Raw genomic sequence first — 16,101 nt, forward strand, 5'->3', positions numbered from 1 at the left:
TATTGTATACAATATATACAATATACAATATAGAAATTTCGCGCTCTAAAGACTTCGCTCTTTTAACAAAATAAATAAGAAATTTGTCGGAAAAAAACAATATGTATTATCAAACGACAGATTTCATTGATTAGAGGGAATCAGTTTCAAATTATTTATAAAAATCCTTTTCTTATGATACTTTACCAAACATTTGCAATTTTTTACTTTCTGAACCATTTTATAAACAAACTCACAACTTGACTACTTATCAATAGTGTTTCACGGCGAGCCGATAATTTTTCATTCCTCTACTGTTTTAGTTCAGTTTCGCCAACTTCTCGCTGTAAAAATTATATTTAAATAGGACGTGCGCGTGATAATAGAAAATATATATAATCTCTCGGCCTATATGATCGAATACATCACTACTTATCAACAATTTGATGCTGTTTTTGGTTATGAAATCGACTACCAATGACTTAAAAGCGATTTAACTCATTAGTTAAAATACGTCACAATTGTTTTTTTTTTATAAAAAATTTTACTAAGAAATCCACGATTAAGATTTTTGTATAGTAAGCAATCGTTTCTTTAAACAAATTTAATTTTACTATCTGTGGTCGCGAAACTGCAGCGAATATTCTTTTAAATGTAGTTGTCTTCGATATTTACTCTCTAGTTGTATTTTCTAATAAAATTTATTTAAATAAATAACGAAATAATTATATCGACTAACAAAGTCTCCTGATAAATGAAGTCTTTCCTGAATATTTAGCAGTCGATTTCCTAAAAAAATCCATTTGTTGACAAGTAGTCAAGTTTTGATTTATCTCAATAAAATAGTATATAAAAAACAATTATTATGGATAGATAAAGTATTATTTGCGAAGGACCTTGCCCTGTGATTGAACCTTGATTTCGTTGGGAAGACAGAATCTACTTTTTGAAAATTGAAGAAAAATTGTAATTGTGGATTAAATTTATCTAAAAAAATTAACGTTATCAAATATTGAACAATTGAAAATATCAGTCATAGCCGAAAACTTTTGTATTAATTTTGTTAAAGAAATGAAGTGTTTTAGTGTTTATATATATATATATCCATACTAAAAACTTAAAAAATAAAGTCTTAAAATATTTCTAATTTTGAAATCGTTCTTTCAATCATTAATTTGTTGATATAAAAGCATACTAATTTAAGAAAACTGTTACAACCTGCTGAATATTATTTGTAAAAAGGGTTTTTACTGACTTTTTGTCCTTTCACATGAATGTGAGTTTATGTGAATGTGACCACCTTATAAGCAGAAACTGTAAACAAGATATAAGAAATAAAGTTGGCGGCGTTCCAGAAACTCTTTATCTTTTATCGAGTTTTGAACACATTAAAAGAAGATTATCACGGAAACCACACATTTCAAAAATATGTTTAAAAAGTTTCCACTAATATAAAAAAGGCATTCTATCAGTTTTATTTGGTTTAAACCATTTGTGAGCCAAAGGCATTTTTTATTGTTATTTAATTTTTTATTTATTTCTCGTAAAGAGCGCAGAATCTGACATAAGAGTGAAAGGTGTTTTTTTTAGAACTTTTCTTAACATTTTTTGTACCTTTCGTTTTTTTCAAGAAAAATGCAAAAATGCGATTTTTTCCAAATTCATTTTTCCAATATAGTGGTTGACCAAGAACTAAATTCACGTGAATTCTATTATATATTACTATTTCTTGAAATTCAAAAATAAAACAGTTTAAAGTAGTGTTTTTGAGAAAATGCACAATTAATAATTTTTAGAAAACAGCTGTCATGTTTCATATTTTTGTCTAGTTTTTAATGGTTGATTATAGAATAAAGATTCCCTGCTTCAAATAAATGAAGAAAATACTCATTCCCTCATTCGTAAAAAAGTACATTTTTAAAGAAAATTGTGTTAATTTTTTAGAATTCGTAAGTAATTTTTATATGATTGTAACAAATAAAAAATATCAAACTGAAACAACAATACGTTAACAGACGCGAACCTTTATTTAATTTCTTAAATGTAAAATTATAATGGAAGATTAGAATTTTTTCTATTTATGACTATTTTATTCAAAATACTTTTTAGTTTTTTGTCATTCAAACATTGATCTCGTGTGATTTCCCATGCGTAACAAAAATTCAGCCGAGATTAATCGTGGAAAATAATTCACTCTACGAGTAAAATCGAGAATGATAAAAAATACTTTTTACATCAGAAAGAAGTAGAGCTTGCACTTTGACATTTTCTTTGTAAAATGTTTCATACGATGAAAATTTGAATTTTTATTATTAATTTCCCTTTTTTTTAATTTAAACAATATTATTTATACATTCTAAAAACTGTCAACTTGTAGTAGAACAAAGTCAATTATGGACGAAGAAATCTTTTTAAAAATAAAAAAATTTCAAATTTTATTTCAGAAAAATGCTTGATATGGGACCGTTCAAAAAATGAACGTGTAAAATGTAAATTGAAATAAGATTTTTTTGAAATTATTGAAGAAATGAAAATTATTGATCTTACTTTGCAAGTAGAGCATCCAAATATAGACTTCACCTTCTCCAAGCTAAGCGCCTCCCCCTCTTTTTAAATTCTTCTTTTTTCATGCTTTTAAGTAATTTCCCCCTTTTTCCCAATATTTCGCTTAAATTTGAACTGACTGCCATAGAGAAAAATCCAATCTTGTTGTTTGAAAGTAATTTTTTTCAAATTGAAAAGTCTACTTTCATATTTTCAGTTAAGAATTTATCTAATTTGTTTTAAAATTCTACTATTTGGTTGAAGAATTAACTATCTTGTTCAAATAAAATTTGTTTTGATAATTATATTTATTTAATTGAAAATTTATTTTCTTTAATAAAAATTTCGAAATACTCCATTTTGGCAAAAAACTAATTTTTCTCAGTTGAAAATTCAACTATGGTATTAATTGGTTGTATATTTAACTAGTTCATGGAAATTTCATGTTTTCAGTTGAAAATTAATTTCTTTTGATGAAACTTTTAAACTAATCAATTTTTGACAAGAAATTCATTGTTTTAGTTGAAAATTCTACTATTAAATTTTGTCATTAAAAATTCATACTTTTACATTGGAATTAACTCTACTTGGTAAAAAACTAAACTACTTTGTTAAAAATTCATTTTATAGCTTGAAAATAATTGTTTTGAGCTGCAAATTTAACTATTTCATTTTTGGTTGAAAATTAATCATCTTTAGTTGATGATTTAACTATTGAATTATTTTATAGAGGTTTCATTTTTTTATTTCTTGTGAAAGATTAAATGACATATTTGAAATTTTAACTGTTGTATTAAACCGTCATTTTATTGGTTGAATATGTAACTGCTTTGTTGATTTTTTCTTTTGTTAGAAATTAATGATTTTATTTGAAAATGTCATTATTATATATTTTCTTAAAAATTTAATTATCATATATTTTCTTGAAAATTCAATTATTATATATTTTCTTGAAAATTGATAGTTTTTAGTTAAAAATTCAACTATTTGCTCTAAAATTATTTTTTAATAACAATTCATATTTTTCGGTGAAAATTTAACTTTTTGTAGAAAATTCCTCTTTTGGGGTTAAAAATTCTATTGCTCTTTTAGAAAAGTTAACTATTTAGTTGAAAGTTACCTTTTTGGTTGAAAATTCAATTTTTTTAGTTATAAATGCACTTTTCGTTAAAGATTCATAATTTTAGTTTTGAATTTAATTATTATGTTCAAATTCTGTTATATTGAAAGTATATATTTGTGAGCTGAAAATAAAACCATTACGTTAAAAATTGAACTATTTTATTAAAAATACTTTTCTTGTTCTTGAAAGTTCAACTATTTCGTTGTAAATGCATCTGTTTCGTCGAAAGTACATCTGTTTCGTCAAAAATGAATTTTTTTGCTCGTTTAAAATTGAAGTATTTGGTTGAAATGTGCATTCTTGTTTTTTTTTAACAGGTGTTTGCATCAATATTTTATTTCCTCACTGCCAAACGACACTCATTTATTATTTTATAAAAACATCATCTACGCCAAAGAAACCTCTCACCCCTGGAATTTTAAAGAACAGAATAACCATTTTTTTATTGTTTTTTTTTCGTTTAAAACAATAAAAGTGGCATTTTACTTAAACTCTAGTGCTAATATTGATTAATGTTAACAAGGCCTCAGAATTAGTTATGCGAGTTAATCACCTTGCCAAGAAGGATGCATGGCTTAGTAGAGCGTAAACTTACACGTCCTGTCGCTTTGCTTCATTAGAGAACATTCATACAAGACGCTCTCAATAAAAATTGGCCTCACAGCCCTTTGATTTTTTTGAAAAATAAGTAAAAAATGCACCACTTGATTAATTTCTAAGACTTATGACTGGAAATGATAGCCTCAGACAATCGAGCGAAATCTATTAAGGATATACACTACGTGCAGTCAATCTCAAAACTTGCCTATATTTAAAACGATATATAAGATCAACAAAAAAAAGCAATTATTAATTTCTGTCAATCTTGATGGAGAATTCTAAGCACACTTCAGAAAAAAGTAACTCAGGTTAAAATTGTTTATTTAACAATTACAATTTTTATTTAATCCTAATGATCAAAGCATCATTTGATTCTTCGAAGGATTCTGTACAGTTCTATGATTGTTTACAACAATAGTAACTGTATGATTTCTCAACTTTTAAAAATAAAATCAACGCAAATAGATCTTCGAAGAATAAAGTGAGAACTTGATCAATAGGAATACATAAAAATTGTAACTTTTCCCTAAAGAGAAAGAAAAAACTAAACCTTTGAATAACTACTGTTAAATAAACAATTTGAACCTTAATTCTTTTTTTCTGAAGTGTGCTTAGAAGCCTCCATCAAGATTTACAGAAATTAAGAATAGATCTTTTTTAGTTGATTTCATAAATCAATTTAAGGGTAGGCAACTTTTGAAATTGATTGTACGTAGTGTACATCCTTAATTTGTAGCTTCATTTCTTAACACCGTTATTCCTCTTATTTCACGGATTGATAAAAGTTATTTTGATTTATACAGGGGGGAGTCAACTTCATTTGATCAGAAACATTTTCATGACGAAATGGGATTTGACAAATTGGTAGTAAAAAAAGTTTCAAATATTTTTTAAAAATCCCAAAAATGGCAGACTTATGAGAGTTTGAGTTTTTTGGAAACTTTGTTTTAATTAATACCTAAAAAGACATTTTTTTGACAACAAGATTCAAACGACGCGTATTATATGGTGTGGCGCGTCCCAGTGTCAACCTAAAAAAGCAGGAGAAACATGTTATCTCGCCAAATTGTCGATAGATTTTAATATTTCTAAGTACTTATTGGTTTTCTAAAAATAATCGTCAATTTTTAAACAAATTTTAATGGTTCCAAGAATTTTATGTTGTCAAAATATTTTATAATTTCCATTTTTCGAAAGATTTTAATGTTTTTCACAGAACAACATCAATTTCTGAATTATATTCAGATTCAGTGAATTTATTTAGACTAGAATTAATCATTAAAAATGCACAGACTATAAAGGTGTAGACCTACGTTATCCTGTGAATATAGGAAGAACAGGAAATTATCTGCTGAAGCCCCGGTGTCGTAATTGATTAGCGGTCCACTCCTGAATAATGGCGTTTCGGGTTAAAATCTGGGCCATGACAGATTTTTTCTCGTTTGTCCAGGACATTATTTGACCAGTAATCGGAAGTATCTAACATCAGAAATAAATAAATTAATGATCATGTTCGCTAAAATAACATCAATTATCACAAAACAGAAGAATCTTCGGGCAGTGATCATTATCATTATCAAAATTCATTCACTTCATAGGACGTTCTTGCACCATTTCGGAAAAGGACTACCAAACGCTCACTGTTTGGGGGGTCCTATAGTTTTAGAACATACGGGTTTTCAATCAGATATCGTACACCACTCACCGAATTACACTTTACGTGTGAAAACACGCGCCTAACCCTACTTTTGATGTAATAGACAACGATTTAAATGATTTGATGTGTTTTTTATCGATAGAGAGCAGAAAATTAGTTTTTAATTTATTTTTATTTTTTTATAGAGCTGGTGGAAATTGAGCTTTAATTTTTATTAAATATTTACGTTTAACATTAAAATTTATATTTATATTAACATTCACATTTACATTAAAAGTAATATTAACATTATCGTTAACATTAACTTTTACATCAACATTATCATTAGCATTAGCATTAACATTAATATTGACATTAACATTAACATTATCATTAAAAATCAATTTCTACAAGCCGACAAAATAAAAACATTAAAATAAGGTAAGAATGTATTTTTTCCTCTCTACTAGAGCAAAAAACAAATAAAATCAGTACGAGAAAATAAAATAATTTTTTTAGACTAAAGCAAAAAGGATCAATTCTGAACAAAAATGACAAAAGTTGATATTTCAACCAAGAAGAGATTTTCATTTTATATAAGAAGCAGTTGAATTCGACAAAAGGATGAATTTTCAACAAGAGTTGAATTAAAGTTGAATTAAAAAAGATCAATGTACATTAAAAAACAATTAATTTTGATTTAAAAAAAGACAATTTTTTGCAAAAGAGTTGAGGCTTCTAACAAATAAATGAATTTTCTTCCAAATTGTTGAATTTGTAAGCCAAAAAGAAGAATTTTCAACAAAAAATTGTTCTTCACGATTAGAAAAAAAAGATTAATTTTAAACCAAAAAATGAATTTTTAACACTGTAGTAAAATGTTCAACTAAAGTTATGAATCTATACGCCAAAAAATTAACTTTGAATAATGCAGTTACATTTTGAACAAAAATGATTAATTTTTTATCAATAAAGTCAAATTTTTAACAAAACACGTAAATTTTATCCAAATAATTACAAATTTCAACTAACAAAAATAGATTTTTAAACAAAAATAGAATAGTTGAATTTTCAGTTGAAACAAATAAATTTTTAACGAAGAAAAACCAAATGATCAATAAAATCGTTAATTTTTCCACAACAAAAATTGCGAGCCCAAAATAGGAATTATCAATGAAGCAGTTAAATTTTCAAACAAAAAGAATGACTGTAAAGTATGTAACAAAGAAAATAGTACTTTCCAAAGAATAATAGTTTGAATAAATACTAAAGTTCATTTGTATCATTTAATGAATATAAGTTCAGAAAAGTGGAAATTTTGCTTTAAAAATAAAGTTTTTGACTAGTCAACATTTGCTTTCCTAAAGAAATTATAAAATTGTACGTTTGTAAATCTACTGAATACTAGCTAATGACTCTTATTCATGTGTCAAGTTTTAAAAATTCTAAGTCTTTCAAATTAAAGAGATGTTCAAAGTGATTAATTGAAGTTACCCAATTTTGAATTGTAAAACTTAAAATTTGCATAATTTTTCATTGAAAATTTTCAAAATTAAAAACTACTAAAACACCAATTTTAAAGATTTACAATTCACGTTCTACCATTTTTAGGAATTAATCGAAAATTCTCTAATTTTGTATTTACATACAGAATTGCAGATTGCTCAATTTTCAAGTAATTTGGAACATTTTTTCAACAGTTCAATTTTCAAGATTTACAATTTAAAATTCTTTAATTTTAAATATTTTTAACTAAAAACTCTTAAATATATATTGTGTATAATGGGAAATGATGCAATTTTGACAACTCCTTTTGGAATAGTTTAACTCTGAAGATGCAAAATTGAAATCCATTAATTTTAGCGATTTGCAATTTAAAATTCTTCAATGTTGAATATTGTAAAGATCTAAAACTAGAATATATTCAATTATAGAAATGTTTGAATAAAAATTCTTAAATTTTGCCAAGATTCAAGATTGTTCAATTCTAAATTTTCCAAATTGAAAAAATTTCCCATGTGAATCAACAAAATAACAGAATTTTGAATTGTAACACTTGAAACCTGCATCATTTTTAATTGTAACTTTCCAAAATTGAAAAATCTCCACGTCTTCGATTTCTAAGGCTTACAATTCAAAGTTCTACAACTTTGAATGTTTGCAATTAAAAATTCTCTAATTTTAAATATTTTCAATTGAAGGCCATTAACTTTAGGTTTTTTTCATAAAACGATGTTTACACTACTTTTTTCAAATAAATATTATTGGCTTGGAAAATCTCTAAAATTAAATCATACATCTTCGTAAGAAAATTTGTAATTCTTAAATTGTTTCAAAACTCGAGATACATAAAAATTAACAGCACCGTTCGATTCAACAATTTATCAATACATTTTTTTAATCATAAATTATCTTCTAGTTTTTCTCTATATTCTTTACAATGATTTTATGACAAATATTTGTTTTAATTGTAACAAATTATTAAAATTGTAATAAGAAATGAAATATTATTTTATATTAACAATTTTAAAAATCTATTTAGTTTTAAGAGCTTGGGTAAAAAACGGAAAAATGTTGTCTCGTTTCTGTTACACAATTTAAAAATTCAAGGAAAAGTAAGGAGTAAAGCTTCAAATAATGAATCTTCGAAAAGTTGTAGAAGTAAATAATTTTCTTCGTTAACAGGGATTCAGGCTGGTTCGTGAAAGGAGGCGAGTGGCATGGATTCTGCTTTTGCTTGCAGTGCTCTTTGCCCTTTGTTGGCTGCCTTATAACGTACTCAGACTACTGGTCGATCTAGGGGTGATCAGTGAGTACATATTTTATTAGAAAGTTATACAATACATAATTTTTATCGAAAACTTCAATATTTATATTGAAAGTTCAATTATGAAGGTATTTTTAAACTAAGTGAAACTTTTCAATTTTAACTAATTATATATTATACTTGCAAACGCTTTGAACTTCTGGTAAAAGGTCGTTACCAAACTTGTTAAAATAATATGAAATGTGTTTACATTCTACTTTTATACTCTTTTATTTTCTTTATTCTATATTTTTCATTATTTCTTTTATTCTTGTGATATTATGTTATTTTTTATCTCATATGAGTATAATGGACTGAAATATAAGTGTTCAATTGTATACAAAATTTGAAAATTTTCTATAAAAGAATTTGTCTTGAAGTCAAAGTGTTGAAGGATGAAAAGAAAAAAATTTCATATGAAAAAAGGTGGTAGAAATGAATTTTTGACAGGAATCCATTTAGAAACTCTGAGCGCTACGCTCTAATCTAACCAGGAATGTGGATCAACATAAAGTACCCTATTTTCCCAATTTTTAAAGTCTGAAATGTCGAAGCATACTGACAAAGTAATTTAAAAAACAGAAACTTTTCAAATAATAAAAATCCCCCAATGAAAATAAAGCAATCCGGAATTTTTATTTATACAATTTTAAACAACAAATTTTCAAATTCCGAAATGTAATAAATAGCCGAAGTTTCATACCAAAAAATATTGTTGTTATTCAAGAATAGTATATTATTTCACACTAGGTATTTGTTTTGGAGCATACAAGTAAATCTTGCTCTTGTACAGAAATTTAAAAATTCATCAATAATAAACTAATTTCGGAAATGTACAAATTCGGCAATATTCTAATTTCGAGAATTTGAAATTTGTAGAATTTATTATTTTCAGGAAAAACACTATCAGTAGATTTATTTTCTTTCGTAAATTTTACTTTCAGAAATGTTCATTTTTCAAAAAATGCATGATTTGATCATTATTTTCAGTATTTACCACATACGATAATTTAAAAATTTCGCAAAATTATGTCATCACGGTAGTTGATTATAGGCGTTTTCAACATTGCCTATCTGATTGATTTGAAATTATATAAAAACTATAAAATTACTTTAAATTTTTAAAAAATGTGGTATATTTATTTAAACTGAAAATATAGTATCTATTAGTTAATTTTTCTGAATGGTTTTATAGCCTATTATTTCAAATATTTTCTTGAAATACACCAGATAATAAAAAACTGTCTAAATGAGTGATAAAATAAAAATTATTCAGGGAACTAACAAAAATGATGTATTTTCTGAAACTGTCAGGTAAACGAAAAGTGGACAAGAGAGAGAATAAGCTTCTGTTTGACAGTCGTATTAGAATGTCATGCTGAACTTTTATCAGGAAAAAGCTAACAAGTCATAAGTTTTGTTTTCCGACATTTTTGAAAAATTTTGATAAATTTAAAGAGAAAAATAAATATTGTTCTTATTTTCTAAAAGTTAAATATTTAGATCATTTGTGAAAGGAAAAAATATTTATTCTTGAAAATGTTTAAAAAAATGTGATTTAAGTATTACAACATTTTGGTTGTAGAAATACAAAACTAAGATGCGAGCTCTGCGCGCTATCATTGTCTTCTTTTGTCTAACGCAATTTTTACATTTAATTTTGAGATTATTATTAATAAAAAATTATCTCTTTCATGGTATTCATCATATAAAATAAAATAAAAAATTTTCTGACGCAATATTTCGTGAAAATAATGAAAATTGATATCTTAACTTCAGAATTAATACATAACTTTTATGTAAAATACGTAGATAATCAAATAGTTGGATTCTTGTTTAATAGTATAAATTTACAAAGAAAAACATAAACATAACTTCAAGTTGTTTATAATCATAACTTTAATCTTTTTGATAGTTTTCTTGATTTATAATATTTTACTAAAAAGTAGAAAAACGTTAGGCCATTTTTTTGATCGGAGAGAGTCAGAGACTTTGAAAAAAATTTTGCAAAATCAGAGATTTTCTTTGAATGCACCTTTAACTACTGCCAAGAATAATAAATTCAAAATTATTTTAATTTAAATTGAAATTATGTTATTTCTTAGGAGAAAGATTGTGTGTAAAAAATGTTTTTGGTAGAATATTAATTTATTCCGAATTTGTATAATAGTTGAACCACTTTATTATTTCATAAATTTTAAGAGTTATTTCAATTTGATCCAAAAAAATTACCTTGATTTTTTGAAAGAAGTCTTATTATTTAAATTGTTGTTAAAAGAATATAGTAAATATTAGCAGTTTAAGAAATGCAGCACATTTTTTGCATTATTGCTATTCCTTTTTAGAAAATGTAGTCATCTAACTGGATTGGTCCAAAATCGCGCACAAAAAAGACTATTTGGGTGAAAATTTCTTTTGCGTTACATATTTTATTATTTATTTGTTCTAAAACTCATTTTCTAAATTAAAATCAATTCTTTAGCTGAAAATGTAACTGTTCCATTTTTATGGAAAATTGGTCTTTTTTATTCAAAGTTCGTCTTTGTTGGTAGAAAAATAATAATTTGGTTGAAATTTTCTCTTTTTGTTTAAACTGCAGCTTCATAGTGGAAAATGAACTTTTTTGTTGCAAATTAATATTTTCGTGTTGGAAATGCAACTGCTTTGCAAAAAATTCATCTTCTGCCTTGAGAGCTCCACAATTTAGCTGTAATTTATTTTCTTGACTGACTGAAAAATCTTTTTTGTCGAAATGTCATCTTCTTGGTTAGAAAATTTAACTCCTGGGCTGCAATGGGAACTACAGTGTCAAAATGATTTTTTTCTCTTTAGAGATACACAATTTTAATTGCAATTTCATCGTTTTCGTTCAAGATTATATTACTTTATACAAAATGCGTTCTTCTGTTAGAAAATTAATATTTATAGTTTAAACATTTAAATATTGGAAACAAAATTCGCCTTCTGGTTTGAAAATTGATATTTTTTTATTATAAGTTTACCTACTTTCTTAGAAATTCATTTTCTTGATTGCAGATTTATTATTTTAGTACAAAAATGATCTTTGGTTGAAAATTCAACTATTTGGTTGTAAATTTAAGTATTTCACTGAAAAGTTAAAAAATATTAACTCTTTCATTTTTGGTTGAGAATTTATCTTCTTGTTGAAAATTCAGATAGTTTTAATGCAAATTTAACTTTTTTCAGTTGAATTCAAATATATATTTTTTAAATTCAACTATTTCGCCGAAAGTTCATTTTTTTGTGTAAAAAATTTCAGTATTTGGTTAAAAATTCAACTATTTTTGAAAATGTAAGTACTTTTTGAAAACTCATGCTTTTTGGTTGACAATTCATGCCTTTTGTTAATGATTTTTCTATTTGAAGAAAAATTTGTCCTTTTAAATTTAAAATTCACCTTTTTTTTCTAAGACTTGAAGTTTCTTCTAAAGAAATTCAATTTTTTCTACGAAAATGCGAATTTTTCGGTTAAAGTTTAATTTTTTTAAATTCGACTATTTCGTTTAAAATTAATTTGCTTAGGTAGAAAATTTCAGTGTTTGATTAAAAATACATATATTTTATTGGAAATTAAAAAAATTTATTAAAAAGACATGCTTCTTGGTTGGAAATTTATCCGCTTTGTTGTACATTTGTTTATTTGAACAGAAAATTCGTTCTTTTAGTTTAAAATTTTTTTATGTGATAAATGAAGTGTCGTTAAAAAAATTTAATTTTTTTGTTGACTTTGCAACTTTTTTGTTTAATTTTAATCATTTTTGTTTACAATTCGATCATGCATGTAGAATTCTTCTTTATAGGTTGAGACTTTATAATTTGGTTAAAAATGCAATTATTTTTTTAGAAATTTAATGATTTTATTCAAAATTAAATTTAAATTAGCTTAAAATTCGATAACTCAGTAAAATTTCTTTAAAATTTAATATAAAAAATCCACGAAAATGAATTTTCATATAAAACCATGACCGTCTCATTGAGATGAGAATATAAAAAGCTCATTACACACAGAATTAAACTCACTTTGAGTATGTCAACAGCGAAAAATGATTTTATTTTATAAAGTCATTGAATTGTTGTAAAAGTGAAAAAATGTGAAACATTGAAGTATTTTCGATTGTAGCTTCGAGTTTTATCACTGTGAAAAAATGAACAATCAATAAAAATGGTTTCTTGACCATAAAATCAGATTTTGAGGAAAAAAAAGGAATTTTCTATTTCACACATTTCTTAGTTCTACCTGACCTACAAATCCTACTATATGTCGTGGAAAGTATTTTTTCACTGTAAATAAAAGTTACCTGGAAAAATCTATTTTGTTTTGTCCTCGTAAAGCTGGAAAATTCCTTTAAAATAGTTTGAAGACACACTTTAAGCCCTGAATAAACCTAAACAAAATTATCCCATCATTTTATGAATTTCTAGAGCTGTACAAAATTTGGCATTTGACCAAATTTTCTGAAAACCTTAAATCAATCCATCTAGTTTATAATGTCTCTTCCTTTTTTGACGATCCGAGGTAAGAATACCTCTTACCCAGACTTTTCTCTTTTTCTTGTTTTGATTTCGACCTATTCGTATACTCTTGGCAATCCAATAAAAGTAACAGAAGATAAAAAAAATTGTTTGCAGGTGAAGGAAGGGCCATGTCAGAAGTGCTATCGTATTGTCTTTTTCTTGGACACGCAAACAGTGCACTCAATCCCATCGTGTACTGCTTTATGACCCGAAACTTCCGAAGAAGTGTGTCGGAAATACTCTGCCGGAGTCCCCATGGACTAGCACGTAGAAAACCCCATCGCAAAGTAAGTCTTGACTCTACCCTGATTGGGTTACTTCTAAGAGGACTCCTCAAATAACGGTTTGAAGTGTAAACGGAAAAAAAATAGTCTTCGGGGATCAAGGTCGTATGATGCGCAAAAGAATTCGTCAATAAAATACGATTTATTTAGGGATCCTAAAGAAAATTCAAAATTTTCTAGAAAAGACTACGACGCGACGTTTTCCGGAGATATTTTTAAAAAAAGTTTCGAAAATTGTGTTTTTGTAGACTGACTTGTCCCATTGCGCTTTAAAACAAAATTCTTAAATGCAAAAATGAACTAGATAAAATTCTGAGAATGTCAACAAAAAAAAAAAGAATCTTCTATCGCTAATAGGCGCCGAGTTATGACTCTTCAAAGAACCCCGATTTAAAAAAAAAACAGACTAAAACTGATTTCTGAAGTTTATGTTTTTACTTTGCAAGTTATTAATTTTACGAAAAAATGTGTTGGATTTTTATTAAAGTGGTTTCCAATTACCTAGCCCCAATAGGTCATAAGTAATGATCTCCCAAAGTGGACCATTAGTGACATATTTCTTCTTATTTTTAGCCAAAAAAGTTTTTTTAATAGCTTACTTCATGCAAATCATATGGAAAAATGGTAAAACTATAAATTACAGACTGCTAAATTTTTTGTACAACAACAAAAAAAAGAAAATGTCTTATCTCTTATAGGTCACAAGTTATGACCATTGAACTTTGACCCTTTCCATTCGGAAGATTCTGCATGTACTAGAAACTGTACTGCGATCTATTTGAGCATTTCCCTGGCACATTTGCGTCAGTAGCTAATAAAAAATAGACTTTTTTTCATTTTTAAATTTTAAAAATGTTTTAACCATTGCTTAAATAACACTCTAAACAGTATAAATTGTGTGCCTATTTGATATATTTTTCACTCTATAAAGAAATAATGAATCGGTATAAAAAAATCATCGATTTTATTATTTAATTAGATGGTACTTTAAATATAAAAATTAGTTTTCAAATATACTCATGGTAAGGAAGTATTCTTGATGAAATTATTAAAAATATAATGTTAAGTTACATTTAAAAGTGTTCATTTTATAAAACAATTTTCAAGTTTTTACGACATAGTTCGATTCCTAATACTTAGTAATTTATCAATCAATCATTCAATCAATAAGCTAATTGAATAATTTTTTTGGTAATTGCATAAGTGCCTAATCTATCTGTTGACATAATTTAATATTATAGACAATTCAAAATAAATATTTCCTCTTCCATGATTAATTTATCAATTGTTAGCATTTTTACCATAAATTAATACAATGTTATAAAACTAATTCCTTAAATGACATTTATTATTAACAATAAATAAATCATGTAAAAATAGTAAATTTATAATTTTGTCTTCATCCACTTTTTACAAGAGATATTCTGGAAGTAATTTTCACAAGGAAAATACATAATATATGCACAGAATTGATAGTGTGAAGAGTATTATTTAAACAATGTATGAAAAGGAATTTTTCTTACCGAAAAATAGAAAAATTATATTTTTAATTAACTGCAGATGGGTGTAGGACACCAAAATTGTCAAATACGGTCAGAGTTTGTTTACCATTGCATGCAGAACTTTTAAAATAGAAATGCTCAAAGTTTGATGGTCATAACTTGTGACCTGTAAGAACTCAAACAATTTTTCTTTGTTTGCCCAAAAGTTGGGTTTTCTATCATTTCTGCTGTAACTGTTCTTTCGTTAGATAAGCACTTAAATAATTGTTGAAAAAATTTGCTTAAAATAGCAAAAAAAATTTTGTTTTTTAAGTCATAACTGTCGACTCATGAAAGCTAGAAATTTGTTTTTTAGATTTACGCACAATTTTCTGCACTAAAATTTTTTCTCTACCATTATTAACGTAACTTTACTCACAAATGGATAATTTTGAAAAAACATAATAGGTCAAAAGTGGACAACTGTGGAAGGTCATAAATTACGACCTATTGGGACTAGGTCATTGCTTTTTTCTAGAATTATTCGAAATTCTCCCTACTGTCATCAACATCCATATTCTTTGGGTAAAATGAATAGATTCCAGATTACTAATATACAAACTTCAGAATAGGAGTTTTCAGCCTCTTTTTTGAAAAAAAATCGGGGATCTTTGAAGTGTTATAGCTCGGCGCATATTAGTTATAAAAGATGCTCCTTTTTTTGAACTTTCTCAAAATTTTCTCTAGTTCAATTTCGCTGTTAAACATTTTGCTCTAAAATACAATGGGATATGCCAGTCTACGCAAACACGATTTGTTGAACTTTTTTCTAAAATATTTCCGGTATGCGTAAAAAAAACGCGCTTTACCAGCTTAATCTGGTAAAAAAATACCAGATGCCTGGACTAAATTTTTTTCAGAACATCTCAATCTTTTTTTTCTCAAAAATTCTTAGGTTATGAACTATTTTATTTAGCGTTGCCTGGGCAGTAGCAAATAGTAGAATACATTGTCAAAAATGGACAACATTCAATGAAAAGTCTTATCATCTCTCAATTTTCAAAAAAAATATCTCGCTTTTATTAGAAAATTGATATAGTTCTTTCAAAAAT

The 16,101-nt window shown here is 26.1% G+C and overlaps 1 protein-coding gene across 1 annotated transcript in view; it reads left to right on the forward strand.

Annotated features, from left to right (window-relative positions):
* The window catches only part of LOC117178486 (orexin receptor type 1-like), a 182,466-nt gene that overhangs the window by 133,428 nt on the left and 32,937 nt on the right, over window positions 1-16,101 (forward strand). The window contains exons 6-7 of the mRNA XM_033369912.1: window positions 8,568-8,691; window positions 13,339-13,510. Of these exons, the coding sequence (XP_033225803.1) occupies window positions 8,568-8,691; window positions 13,339-13,510 (296 nt within the window). The remainder of the gene's footprint in view (window positions 1-8,567; window positions 8,692-13,338; window positions 13,511-16,101) is intronic.

This window comes from Belonocnema kinseyi, chromosome 8, assembly GCF_010883055.1.
Source record: "Belonocnema kinseyi isolate 2016_QV_RU_SX_M_011 chromosome 8, B_treatae_v1, whole genome shotgun sequence".
NCBI classification, from domain to species: domain Eukaryota; kingdom Metazoa; phylum Arthropoda; class Insecta; order Hymenoptera; family Cynipidae; genus Belonocnema; species Belonocnema kinseyi.